The sequence below is a fragment of the Triticum urartu genome, chromosome 7A (assembly GCF_056163025.1).
Source record: "Triticum urartu cultivar PI428250 chromosome 7A, HENAU_Tu73, whole genome shotgun sequence".
NCBI lineage: Eukaryota > Viridiplantae > Streptophyta > Magnoliopsida > Poales > Poaceae > Triticum > Triticum urartu.
Window position 1 is genome coordinate 227,145,728 of NC_141879.1, and position 13,899 is coordinate 227,159,626.

Below are 13,899 nucleotides of genomic sequence, written 5' to 3' on the forward strand. Positions count from 1 at the left end.
ACCATTGATGGCACAAAACTGAGTGTTGACCGCTAAGCTGACGCCAATGTTGACCATTGACTTTTAGAAATGATCACGAATTTAAAACATCGCAAACTTTAAAAAATTCATGAAGTTCAAAAAAGTTCACTGATTTTTAAAAAGTTAATGTATTTGAGAAAAATAATAGTTTGTTGGAAACAGTTCAATTTTTGAGGGAAAAATATGAAAAAGGTAATAAATTTTAAAAACATGAAATATAGGGAAAATTTGATTTCAAAAATCATGAATTTGAAAATGTTCATAATTAAAAAAAATTCAAAAATTGAAAACAGTTCACATAAATTGAAAAAAATCATGCATTTGACAAAAAAGGAAAAGAGAAGGAAAACAAAAAATAAATGAAAAAACCCAGACAAAAACTAGGTGAAACCAGAAAATAGAAAACTAAAGAACACATGAAAAACTTCTTGGGAAGCTTCCCAAACTGGAGGGGCTTCTGAAAAAACTACTCGAACTATATGGGCTGGCCCACTTGCAAGTTGTAAATAACATTGTATTTGGCGCATAAGGCGCCAAAATAGGGTTCCCTGATGCACTGCCACTGGTCCAACCTGTTTTCTAGGGCGTTTTTAGATGATAATCACCACTATCTTTTTGTTTAGCCCGTATTCCTATGCATCGGGGTCAGCTCATTGGGCTCCTCCCCTGTTTCAGGCAAGTTCATGCTTGCGTCCATGCTTGAGAAACTGCACCTCCCTGCAATGAGCAATGCAGCGACGCGAGCGGTCAAGTATATGGAATCATGCCAAAACAAGGTGCTAAAACACGTCAAAAGAAAAACAAGATGCTAAAAGACTACAATTAACTCCAGCTGAAAAAGATAGAAGAGACCACGGGCTTCCTCTGAAAATTTAGTGTGAGTCAATTAATATGGAGCAGAGGGAGTACCTTTTATGGAAGGACGTTGATAACTGTCACATGTGTGGCATATCGGGTGGTTGTGCCGCACGCCTTATGTGGCACGGAGTCAATCCCGCCCGCACGACCATGTTCGGACGCGCAGCTACAGCCCGCACGTCTGGTGTGTGGCATAATCGCCCACACATCCGGGCGCACGCAGCCACAGCCCGCACGTCCGGTGTGTGGCATAATTGCCCACACGTTCGGGCAAACGACCACGCTGCCCGCACGACCCAACACGCCCGTCGCCCCGGCCTCCTTTTGATCCCCAGTGCGACCTGCGTCGTCGTCTCCTACCTCTCGATCCCCTACTTCCATCACCTTCCTTCTCTGGTTGCCATGGCAATCAGATCAGATCCCTAGCGCCTCCCCACCGCTAACCAACACCCCCTGCCCCAACCCCGCCCTCCCAAGACGACGATCTAAAATAGGTGGATCTCCGATCTCCTTCTGTTTCTCGGCCTTCTTTTGTCCAGAAATTTGAAATTGCAGATTGCCCATGAAGATGGCAACTAGATCCATGCTGTCTGGGCAAACACACCATGGTTTTTGTGTGTATTCACATTTGCCCACCAGAATATGTCAAATCTGCCATATTCTATACTAGAGTTGAGCTAAGCTTCTGGGTTGGCTTGGTGCGAGCAGTTGGTCCTGAAGGATGCGTAGGAATCACTAAAAATAGGAAGATAAAGGAGGAATTTGGCATAGGGAGGGAGGAAAAATAATTGCCACTTGTATCTAACATCAGTTGCCACCTATCGTTGTCGTTAGTTGCCACCACGTTATGTTGTTGCTTGCCATCCTATTTTACTGGCTGTTGCCATCGCTTCAAAATGATAGCTGACATCCAGATTTTAGAAAAGAGAATGAATGTGCATGTCCTACTTGCCATGATGTGTTGGTTGCCTACGCAGGAAATGTGATAAGATTGCCGTGTTATCTTCTATGTGCAAACAACAAGAATGCATTTTGCAGATTATTGATGCGTTCTTGTTCATGCAGTGACTGAAAACACAGTGGCAGAAAAAAAGGGAAGAATGAATCACGAAGACGGCACTGATCCTTGGTTTTCTCAAAGGCCGGAAACGCCCCCTTGGGATGCAGCAGAGTACGATCAACTCATTTCTGCAGGGTCGTTGCTGCCACTACTAGAGCAGTACGCGGGTATCGGTACGATGCATGATTAAAAAAGGAACAGTTGCCATGTTTGTGACGAGGAAGATGCCATTCTACTTATGTCCCACAATGTCATTTTTCGCAGGTTCTTATGATCCAACCACACTCAGGGGGATACCATGGCAAGTTCATAGGGCGCTAACGCTGACAAATGTACGGGCGATCAACTTCAAGTAGCTAATGTGGCAAATCAAAGTAACACATACGAAAAAGAAACATACTGGTGTGGCCATGAAATTAAACTTGCAAGGATGGCAAAAGACTCACGAGTTATATGGGAAAAATGTAGGACCTTCATGCAACACGTGGCATCAGGCGGCAACCATGTACCTGCCATCAACGTCGTACACAGGTGAGTCCATGAAGTGAAGTTGTGGATAGTGAATTAGGAGAAGGAACATATGTGACATTGGGGTTGTCATGCCTGGACAACTGCAGTTGCCATGCCTAGATAGTTGCATTTGCCATGTGTCATAAAATGTGATTGCAAATGTCTAAACAACTGTGGATGACAAGTATGAACAAATGTGTGTGGCATGGATGCACCGCTACATGTGCCATGTTGTACAAACTACATTTGCCATGCATTGACCAACTGCTAACATGATCACATGTTGTTATGGTGCAACCACATCGGCAAACATCTCATGGCAAGCTTCACAGTTACAGGACAACGCTATTGCAGATAGAGCACATCAAATTGGAATGAAAAACCATATACGACCAGCACATGCGGCACAACAAGGTAAAAAAATGTGAACCAGAAAAACACTAGTGCATTTGCTTTTGTGAAAAAAGCATGGGAGGAAAAGTAGATTTGTCACTGTGGTGGTGGAAAAGACAAACAAAAATGCTACCAAGTGGTCGCGTGCAAGAAGTCATCTATTATCTTCAGGATTTGCCAACTTCTATATGATTGTGTGCAACATTCATGATTGTTCGCATTTGACTAGTGAGCTCGTACCTAGAATACAAGTTTCGATGCTAAAAGATGTTGGTTGCCATGTCTTGGCAATAGTAGTTGCCATGTATGTTGGACTGTAGCTGCCATGGCTATAGAATACAAGTTTTGATGCTAAAAGATGCTGGTTGCCATGTCTGGGCAACAGTAGTTGCCATGTTTGTTGGACTGTAGTTTCCATGACTGGAGAACTACAGTTGCCATGCATGGCCATATGTAGATTCCACGGCTTGCTGTGTGAATGATGTCATGCCAAATCACATGCAGTTGCTGTATTCCGTTACGATAAACATGCCATCCAAGCAATGCTTACACTCATACCTATTTTTTTATTGCAGGACCTTCAACTACAATCAACAGCGGCGCGGGGAAATCTACTGCGGGAACCTCTGAGCACACGGAAGAAGCATTCCACCAGCCAGCCAACAATCATGCCACAAACAATGCGGAGTCAGTGTCAGAAATGGCAATCGTTCCAGCAATGCCGACAAGCACACCTTTGCACACCAGCACAAGCAACACTCAAGCAAATGAAACAACCGCCGATACTGAAGTGAATGATGAAACTGATGACGAAGCACAAGGGGATGGTGGGCAATCAGAAATCATGGTACCTCAGCCACCGTATGTTGGGCAGAGATTTGATTCGTTCGAAGATGCCAAGGAATTCTACCAGAGATATGCAATGTTCCATGGGTTTGCGATCAACACCGAATACCATAGGAAAATTAAAAAAACTAACGAGTACAACAGAGGTGAGATGAGGTGCTATAAGGCACGAAGGAACAAGAAGGGTAAAGGTGTTGCGCCTGTCATTCCGGAACGAAAGAGAGGTATCATTGTCAAGACGGAATGCCCTGTCCAGTGTAAGCTAAATGTAGATGGAGCACGGTGAGTGGTCACTGAATATTTTGACGAGCGCAACCATGAACTCATAAATAAGTCTGACCTGGTAAATTTTTTGAGCGCCCACAAAGGATTGACCCCCCTCGAGAAGAAATTCATAAAGCTGCTACATGATTGTAACGTCGGTCCATCAAGAATGGTCCAAATACTGTCCCTCATCCACAGCGAAGATGGTAGACTGAGTAGCATGCCCTACATACCGGCAGATGTCACAAACCTAAAGGCAAAGTACCGTAGAGAGAGCAGGTTGGCTGACATAGAAGACACGATAGCCTACTTCGATGAGAAAGCAAAAGCAGATCCAGATTTCTTCTACATGATAAGATTGGATGATGAGGACCGTGTCAGGAACATGTATTGGGTGGATGGTGTTGCAAGAAGAGCCTACAAACATTTCCGAGATTGCATTTCGTTCAACGCGACATATCTCACTAATATGTACAAGATGCCCTGCGCTCCATTCATAGGAATAAATAACCACAATCAGTCATTGTAGTTTGGATGCGGGCTCGTTCGGAACAAAGACGCGGATGGGTACACTTGGCTGTTCAAAACCTTCTTGGAGTGCATGGGTGGACTTGCTCCGATGAACATAATAACACACCAGGATTTTAGCATGCGTGCAGGCATAGAGGAGGTCTTTCCGTTGGCAGTGCACATGCACTGCAGGTGGCATATTATAAAGAAGGCTGAGGAGACGCTAGGACCGTTCTTTGCTGACCATCCAGAGCTGCACAAGGCATTCAAGTTGTGTGTGGACCACAACTTGACGGTGGAGGAGTTTGAACGGAGCTGGACAGCTATGATTGAAACATATCAAGTCCAAGACAATGAGACGCTTGCTAGCTGCTACCTCTTGAGCACTGCGTTGGATTTCCTTGAAGAGGAAAGGATGATGCAGCAAAGTAGCGTAAGTATTTCCTTCAGTTTTTGAAAACCAAGGTATCAATCCAGTAGGAGGCTACGCGCGAGTCCCTCGTACATGCACAAAACAAATAACTCCTCGCAACCAACGCGATAAGGGGTTGTCAATCCCTTCACGATCACTTACGAGAGTGAGATCTGATAGATATGATAGGATAATATTTTTGGTATTTTTGTGATAAAGATGCAAAGTAAAATAAAAGCAAAGTAAAAAGCAAAGGAAATAACTAAGTGTTGGAAGATTAATATGATGAAGATAGACCCGGGGGCCATAGGTTTCACTAGTGGCTTCTCTCAAGAGCATAAGTATTTTACGGTGGGTGAACGAATTACTGTTGAGCAATTTACAGAATTGAGCATAGTTATGAGAATATCTAGGTATGATCATGTATATAGGCATCACGTCCGAGACAAGTAGACCGACTCCTGCCTGCATCTACTACTATTACTCCACTCATCGACCGCTATCCAACATGCATCTAGAGTATTAAGTTCATGAAAACAGAGTAACGCCTTAAGCAAGATGACATGATGTAGAGGGATAAATTCATGCAATATGATAAAACCCCATCTTGTTATCCTCGATGGCAACAATACAATACGTGCCTTGCTGCCCCTACTGTCACTGGGAAAGGACACCGCAAGATTGAACCCAAAGCTAAGCACTTCTCCCATTGCAAGAAAGATCAATCTAGTAGGCCAAACCAAACTGATAATTCGAAGAGACCTGCAAAGATAACCAATCATACATAAAAGAATTCAGATAAGATTCAAATATTGTTCATAGATAATCTTGATCATAAACCCACAATTCATCGATCTCAACAAACACACCGCAAAAAGAAGATTACATCAAACAGATCTCCACAAGAGAGGGGGAGAACATTGTATTGAGATCCAAAAAGAGAGAAGAAGCCATCTAGCTACTAACTATGGACCCAAAGGTCCGAGGTAAAGTACTCACACTTCATCGGAGAGGCTATGGTGTTGATGTAGAAGCCCTCCGTGATGGATGCCCCCTCCGGCGGAGCTCCGGAATAGGCTCCAAGATGGGATCTCGTGGGTACAGAAGGTTGCGGCGGTGGAATTAGGTTTTTGGCTCCGTCTCTGATCGTTTGGGGGTACATAGGTATATATAGGAGGAAGGAGTACGTCGGTGGAGTAATAGAGGGCCCATGAGGGTGGAGGGCGCGCCCTGGGGGGGGGCCCTACCTCGTGGCTTCCTCCTTTGTTTCTTGACGTAGGGTCCAAGTCTCCTGGATCATGTTCGTTCCGAAAATCATGTTCCTGAAGGTTTCATTCCGTTTGGACTCTGTTTGATATTCCTTTTATGCGAAACTCTTAAATAGGCAAAAAATAGCAATTCTAGGCTGGGCCTCCGGTTAATAGGTTACTCCCAAAAGTAATATAAAAGTGGATAATAAAGCCCAATAATGTCCAAAATAGTAGATAATATAGCATGGATCAATCAAAAATTATAGATACGTTGGAGACGTATCAGGCATCCCCAAGCTTAATTCCTGCTCATCCTCGAGTAGGTAAATGATAAAAAAGATAATTTTTGATGCGGAGTGCTACTTGGCATAATTTCAATGTAATTCTTCTTAATTGTGGTATGAATATTCAGATCCGAAAGATTTAAGATAAAAGTTCATATTGACATAAAAATAATAATACTTCAAGCATACTAACTAAGCAATTATGTCTTCTCAAAATAACATGGCCAAAGAAAGTTCATCCCTACAAAATCATATAGTTTAGTCATGCTCCATTTTCGTCACACAAGAATGCTCTCATCATGCACAACCCCGATGACAAGCCAAGCAATTGTTTCATACTTTAGTAATCTCAAACCTATAAACTTTCACGCAATATATGAGCGCGACCCATGGACATAGCACTATGGGTGGAATAGAATATGATGATGGGGGTTATGTGGAGAAGACAAAAAAGGAGAAAGTCTCACATCAACGAGGCTAATCAATGGGCTATGGAGATACCCATCGATTGATGTTAATGCAAGGAGTAGGGATTGCCATACAACGGATGCACTAGAGCTATAAATGTATGAAAGCTCAACAAAATAAACTAAGTGGGTGTGCATCCAACTTGCTTGCTCACGAAGACCTAGGGCACTTGAGGAGGCCCATTGTTGGAATATACAAGCCACGTTCTATAATGAAAAATTCCCACTAGTATATGAAAGTGACAAAACAAGAGACTCTCTATCATGAAGATTATGGTGCTACTTTGAAGCACAAGTGTGGCAAAGGATAGTAGCATTGTCCCTTCTCTCTTTTTCTCTTTTTTTGGCCTTCTCTTTTTTATAGCCTTTCTCTTTTTTTAATTCCTCACTTGGGACAATGCTCTAGAAAATGATGATCATCACACTTCTATTTATTTACAACTCAATGATTACAACTCGATGCTAGAACAAAAGATGACTCTATATGAATGCCTCCAGCGGTGTACCGGGATATGCAATGAACCAAGAGTGACATGTATGAAAGAATTATGAACGGTGGCTTTGCCACAAATACTATGTCAACTACATGATCATGCTAAGCAATATGACAATTATGAATATGTCATGATAAACGGAATGGTGGAAAGTTGCATGGCAATATATCTCAGAATGGCTATGGAAATGCCATAATAGGTAGGTATGGTGGCTGTTTTGAGGAAGATATAAGGAGGTTTATGTGTGACAGAGCGTATCATATCACGGGGTTTGGATGCACTGACAAAGTTTGCACCCAACTCTCAATGTGAGAAAGGGCAATGCACGGTACCGAAGAGGCTAGCAAGGATGGAAGGGTGAGAGTGCGTATAATCCATGGACTCAACATTAGTCATAAATAACTCACATACTTATTGCAAAAATCTACAAGTCATCAAAAACCTCGGTACTACGCGCATGCTCCTAGGGGGATAGATTGGTAGGAAAATACCATCGCTCGTCCCCGACCGTCACTCATAAGGAGGACAATCAAAGAACACCTCATGTTTCAAATTTGTTACATAACGTTTACCATACGTGCATGCTACGGGACTTGCAAACTTCAAAACAAGCATTTCTCAAATTCACAACTACTCAACTAGCACGACTTTGATATTATTACCTCCATATCTCAAAACAATCATCAAGCATCAAACTTCTCTTAGTATTCAAAACACTCATAAGAAAGTTTTTACTAATCTTGAACACCTAACATATTAGGATTATTTTAGCAAATTACCATGCTATTTAAGACTCTCAAAATAATCTAAGTGAAGCATGAGAGATCAATAGTTTCTATAAAACAAATCCACCACCGTGCTCTAAAAGATATAAGTGAAGTACTAGAGCAAAACTATATAACTCAAAAGATATAAGCGAAGCACATAGAGTATTCTAACAAATTCCAAGTCATGTATGGCTCTCAAAAAAGGTGCGTACAGCAAGGATGATTGTGGTGAACTAAAAAGCAAAGACTCAAATCATACAAGATGCTCCAAGCAAAACACATATCATGTGGTGAATAAAAATATAGCTCCAAGCAAAGTTACCGATGGAAGTAGACGAAAGAGGGGATGCCTTCCGGGGCATCCCCAAGCTTTGGCTTTTTGGTGTCCTTGGATTATCTTGGGGGTGACATGGGCATACCCAAGCTTAGGCTCTTGCCACTCCTTGTTCCATAATCCATCAAAATCTTTCACCCAAAACTTGAAAACTTCACAACACAAAACTTAAAATAGAAAAATCTCGTGAGCTCCGTTAGCGAAAGAAAACAAAAGAACACTTCAAGGTACTGTAATGAACTCATTCTTTATTTATATTGGTGTTAAACCTAATGTATTCCAACTTCTCTATGGTTTATAAACTATTTTACTAGCCATATATTCATCAAAATAAGCAAACAACACACGAAAAACAGAATCTGTCAAAAACAGAACAGTCTGTAGTAATATGTAGCTAGCGCAAGATCTGGAACCCCAAAAATTCTAAAATAAATTTATGGACGTGAGGAATTTATCTATTAATCATCTGCAAAAAGAATTAACTAAATATCACTTTTCAAATAAAAATGGCAGCAGTTCTCGTGAGCGCTAAAGTTTCTGTTTTTTTACAGCAAGATTAACAAGACTTTCCCCAAGTCTTCCCAACAGTTCTACTTGGCACAAACACTAATTAAACACAAAAAGCACAACAAAAACAGAGGCTAGATCAAAAAATTATTCCTAAACAGAAGCAAAAAGCAAAAAAAAAAATAAAAAAAATTGGGCTGCTTCCCAATAAGCGCTATCGTTTAACGCCCCTAGCTAGGCATAAAAGCAAGGATAGATCTAGGTATTGCCATCTTTGGTTGTCAACTTTTTAGCGGAATCAAGCTCGAATCCGAGAGGTTCTTTATGTTTCCCTTCATATTCTGAAATTTTTAGATCTAAAGAATCCAACCGCTTATTGCAAAGAGTAATCAACATATTCATGCAGTGAATATTTCCGCTAACGTTCTTAAGAGGTTCAAGAGACTTCTGTAAAATCTTAGTAACTTCACAATTTTTTTCAAAAACTTGTGTCTCTTCCTGGGTAGGATGAGGCCCCTTTTGTTGAGGTAGTGTTCCCACTATACCTTCTATGATTTCAAGCGCAATATGGGGATCAATTTCAATAAAATTTCCTTTGGCAACGCAATCCAAGAGTTGTCTATGAGCCATATTTAATCCAACATAGAAATTGCGGAGCAAAATTCTCAGGTTCACTTCAAAGGTACAATTATGATAAGACTCCATTATCCTCAACCAGGCATCTTTTAAGTTTTCTCCTTGTCTTTGTTTGAAGTGAAAGACTTCAAACTCAGGGGACAACGAAATGGATAAGGGACTAGCCATAGCGACAAGCAAGCAATCCAACACACGAGCAAACAAAAAGCAAGCGAAAAAGGGGCGAACGGAAAAGGGAGGGTGAATAAAACGGCAAGGGTGAAGTGGGGGAGAGGAAAACGAGAGGCAAATAGCAAATAATGTAATGCGGGAGATAAGGGTTTGTGATGGGTACTTGGTATGTTGACTTTTGCGTAGACTCCCCGGCAACGGCGCCAGAAATCTTCTTGCTACCTCTTGAGCACTGCGTTGGATTTCCTTGAATAGGAAAGGATGATGCAGCAAAGTAGCTTAAGTATTTCCCCCAGTTTTTGAGAACCAAGGTATCAATCTAGTAGGAGGCTACACGCGAGTCCCTCGTACCTGCACAAAACAAATAACTCCTCGCAACCAACGCGATAAGGGGTTGTCAATCCCTTCACGATCACTTACAAGAGTGAGATCTGATAGATATGATAGGATAGTATTTTTGGTATTTTGTGATAAAGATGCAAAGTAAAATAAAAGCAAAGGAAAAAGCAAAGGAAATAACTAAGTGTTGGAAGATTAATATGATGAAGATAGACCCCGGGGCCATAGGTTTCACTAGTGGCCTCTCTCAAGAGCATAATTATTTTACGGTGGGTGAACGAATTACTGTTGAGCAATTGGCAGAATTGAGCATAGTTATGAGAATATCTAGGTATGCTCATGTATATAGGCATCACGTCCGAGACAAGTAGACCGACTCCTTCCTGCATCTACTACTATTACTCCACTCATCGACCGCTATCCAACATGCATCTAGAGTATTAAGTTCATGAAAACAGAGTAACGCCTTAAGCAAGATGACATGATGTAGAGGGATAAATTCATGCAATATGATAAAACCCCATCTTGTTATCCTTGATGGTAACAATACAATACGTGCCTTGCTGCCTGTACTATCACTGGGAAAGGACACCGCAAGATTGAACCCAAAGCTAAGCACTTCTCCCATTGCAAGAAAGATCAATCTAGTAGGCCAAACCAAACTGATAATTCGAAGAGACATGCAAAGATAACCAATCATACATAAAAGAATTTAGAGAAGATTCAAATATTTTTCATAGATAATCTTGATCATAAACCCACAATTCATCGATCTCAACAAACACACCGCAAAAAGAAGATTACATTGAATAGATCTCCACAGGAGAGGGGGAGAACATTGTATTAAGATCCAAAAAGAGAGAAGAAGCCATCTAGCTACTAACTATGGACCTGAAGGTCTGAGGTAAACTACTCACACTTCATCGGAGAGGCTATGGTGTTGATGTAGAAGCCCTCCGTGATGGATGCCCCCTCCGGCGGAGCTCCGGAATAGGCCCTAAGATGGGATCTCGTGGGTATAGAAGGTTGCGGCGGTGGAATTAGGTTTTTGGCTCTGTATCTGATCGTTTGGTGGTACGTAGGTATATATAGGAGGAAGGAGTACGTCGGTGGAGCAACAGAGGGCCCACGAGGGTGGAGGGCGCGCCCTGGGGGGTGGGCGCGCCCCCTACCTCGTGGCTTCCTCCTTTGCTTCTTGACATAGGGTCCAAGTCTCCTGGATCATGTTCGTTCCGATAATCACGTTCCCGAAGGTTTCATTCCGTTTGGACTCTGTTTGATATTCCTTTTCTGCGAAACTCTGAAATAGGCAAAAAACAGCAATTCTGGGCTGGGCCTCCGGTTAATAGGTTAGTCCCAAAAATAATATAAAAGTGGATAATAAAGCCCAATAATGTCCAAAACAGTAGATAATATAGCATGGAGCAATCAAAAATTATAGATACGTTGGAGACGTATCACTAGACTATGGGAGAAGCAAATGTACTGGGTGCCGGCCTACTTCATGCAGTGCTTCTTCCCATTTCTGCAGACTACGCAGCGCAGCGAGGGGTTCAATGCTGTTCTGAAGCGGTACGTGAGCCCTGGCAACTCATTGTTGCAGTTTGCCAAGCAATACACAACTTTGCAACAAAAAATACTGGGATCTGAGCTGTAGCAAGAAGCAAACACCGTGCTCAACCAGCCTAAATTGCTAACATATTTACCAATGGAGAGGCAAATGAGAAAGACATATACCAACAAGATTTTTAACAAGTAAGTCAGTTGTGTTACCATCTTATTTGCACAAAGCATGAAGGTAGTAGGTGCCATATAGAATGCAATGCAGTTTCCATATTTTTTGAAATGTTGATATGTTGAAAGTAGCCATTGAGTACAGGGTAATCATGATATGTAGTTGCCATGTTTAATGAACTGTAGTTGCCGTGTGAAATCAACTATAGTTGCCATGTTTACTGAACTGTAGTTGCCATGTTTAATGAACTGTAGTTGCCGTGTGAAATCAACTATAGTTGCCATGTTTAATGAACTGTAGTTTCATTTGCCATGATGGTATGTAATGCACTTGCCAATTAAAATGTTATGCATTTGCCATGTGAAAATACCATGCAGTTGCCGTATGGAAACAAACAACACAAGAACAGATGTGGGCAAAAAAACAGGATTTCCATGCCATCATTCATTTTAGATGCCTTTGCTACATTACAGCCTACATCAACATAAGGTGCTACAAACATCATATAAGAGTTTAACAAAACCACAAAAAACTTGCAGATTCCAGGAAGAAATAAAGCGTGCCAGCATGTACACGACTTACCAGGTGGACGAACATACGTTCAAGGTGTGTTCTCTCTTGGGCATGTCGGATTCAGAACCTGAAGACCCGGACAAAGGAAGGAACTATTTTGTGAAGGCCTCGATAAGCGAAGGAGAATACTACTGCCAATGCTGCAAATTCGAACGGGACGAGATTGTCTGCTGTCACATACTAAAAGTAATGGACATGAACATGGTGACACGAATGCGCCGCCATTTCAGACGGCGGCGATGGACTTGGGATGCTGACGACGCGTTGGGGCCACAAACATCAAATGCAGTTTTGGCTGTGCATGATGAGAGACCAGAGTCAAGCATGGAAGCCGTGAGGCATGTTGTGTTGACAAAGAACTATGCTGAACTAATAGATGAAGCGCGCAAGAGTGATAAGACAGCGAGGGTTGCAGAAAAACACAGGAAGGCCATGAAAAGAGAGCTTGATGAGATCAAGAAGAGGAAAGCTGAGGAAGCCTTACACAGGTTCCCCCGCACCTCAAGTGTGCCTTCGTCCATGGGGCCATCATCTGAAAACTTGGAGGTAGGATCTGGAACAGCAAGCACACAAACCCAGGTCAGGAACCCGCCCCGTTCCATCACAAAGGGGCGTCCAAAAGAGATAAAATACAAATCGGGATTGGAGATTCAAGCAAAACACAAGAAAACAAAAAAGGGGCGGGAAATCCGTAAGCAACATTGGAGCACTGTGACTTGGTTGTTGGTGACATTTTTTGTAAGGTAGATGTTCTAAATTTTAAAAAAATGGGAGAATGACTCTGGAGGGGTACCAAAATTTGAAGGAAAATGCCATGAATGAATGACTGCAGTTGCCCCGTGTGTGGTACTGAATTTGCCATGCCTTTTCTACTGAATCTGCCATGCCTGTTCTACTGAATCTGCCATGCCTTTTCTACTGTATCTGTCATGCATGTTCTACTGAATCTGCCATGTTAGTTCTACTGAATATGCCATGTTATTTATACTGAGTCTGCCATCACGTAGATTTCTGTGTTCAGTCAATGCATTTTAGTCCACACATGTTGTATTGTGTGCAAACTATGGAAAACAAGTTGAAACAATCACGTGCAAAAAACGCAAGGTTACGGCTGCGCACGAACTACCATGCTAACCGATACAGTTAGCAATGCAAAAAACCCAAAAAGCCAAATGAAAAAGAACGATAACTTTCACTAACCGTGTCTGATCAACTACATTTGCCATGTTTTCAGACATCATAGACGCATTCAAGACACCAAACTGGTACTACCAACCACAAACGCATAATAATACTGAAAAACATAAACGTAGCTGCTGTCACACCTAAGTAGGTTCACATCCACACATATATTACAAAAATATTCAAATATCGCTCACACACCACCACTATATACTAGGCTACGGGGAGATGCAGTCATAACATAGTACATGGACATAGTTTTGAAAGAACAAGGTAAGTTCCTCGG

The 13,899-nt window shown here is 41.9% G+C and overlaps 3 protein-coding genes across 3 annotated transcripts; all 3 read left to right on the forward strand.

Annotated features, from left to right (window-relative positions):
• The first annotated feature begins 2,721 nt into the window (after positions 1-2,721).
• Positions 2,722-3,974, forward strand: LOC147959122 (uncharacterized). Its single transcript, XM_087532477.1, has 2 exons — positions 2,722-2,863; positions 3,418-3,974. Exons 1-2 carry the CDS (start codon positions 2,722-2,724, stop codon positions 3,972-3,974), a joined length of 699 nt encoding a protein of 232 aa, XP_087388603.1.
• A 147-nt stretch (positions 3,975-4,121) lies between these two features.
• Positions 4,122-4,481, forward strand: LOC147959123 (protein FAR1-RELATED SEQUENCE 5-like). The gene has a single exon (XM_087532478.1). The coding sequence runs from the start codon at positions 4,122-4,124 to the stop codon at positions 4,479-4,481; it is 360 nt and encodes a 119-aa protein (XP_087388604.1).
• A 7,122-nt stretch (positions 4,482-11,603) lies between these two features.
• Positions 11,604-13,674, forward strand: LOC147959124 (uncharacterized). The gene is made up of 3 exons (XM_087532479.1): positions 11,604-11,695; positions 12,398-13,010; positions 13,666-13,674. The coding sequence occupies exons 1-3, from the start codon at positions 11,604-11,606 to the stop codon at positions 13,672-13,674; spliced, it is 714 nt and encodes a 237-aa protein (XP_087388605.1).
• Positions 13,675-13,899: the final 225 nt, after the last annotated feature.

Bases quoted from the DNA above. Each gene is read 5' to 3' on its own strand.
- LOC147959124 (XM_087532479.1), top strand. From the start codon at position 11,604: ATGTACTGGGTGCCGGCCTACTTCATGCAGTGCTTCTTCCCATTTCTG. The intron at 11,696-12,397 runs GTACGTGAGCCC...AAAAACTTGCAG, and splicing joins TTCAATGCTGTTCTGAAGCG to ATTCCAGGAAGAAATAAAGC.
- LOC147959122 (XM_087532477.1), top strand. From the start codon at position 2,722: ATGATCACATGTTGTTATGGTGCAACCACATCGGCAAACATCTCATGG. The intron at 2,864-3,417 runs GTAAAAAAATGT...TTTTTATTGCAG, and splicing joins AGCACATGCGGCACAACAAG to GACCTTCAACTACAATCAAC.
- LOC147959123 (XM_087532478.1), top strand. From the start codon at position 4,122: ATGGTCCAAATACTGTCCCTCATCCACAGCGAAGATGGTAGACTGAGT.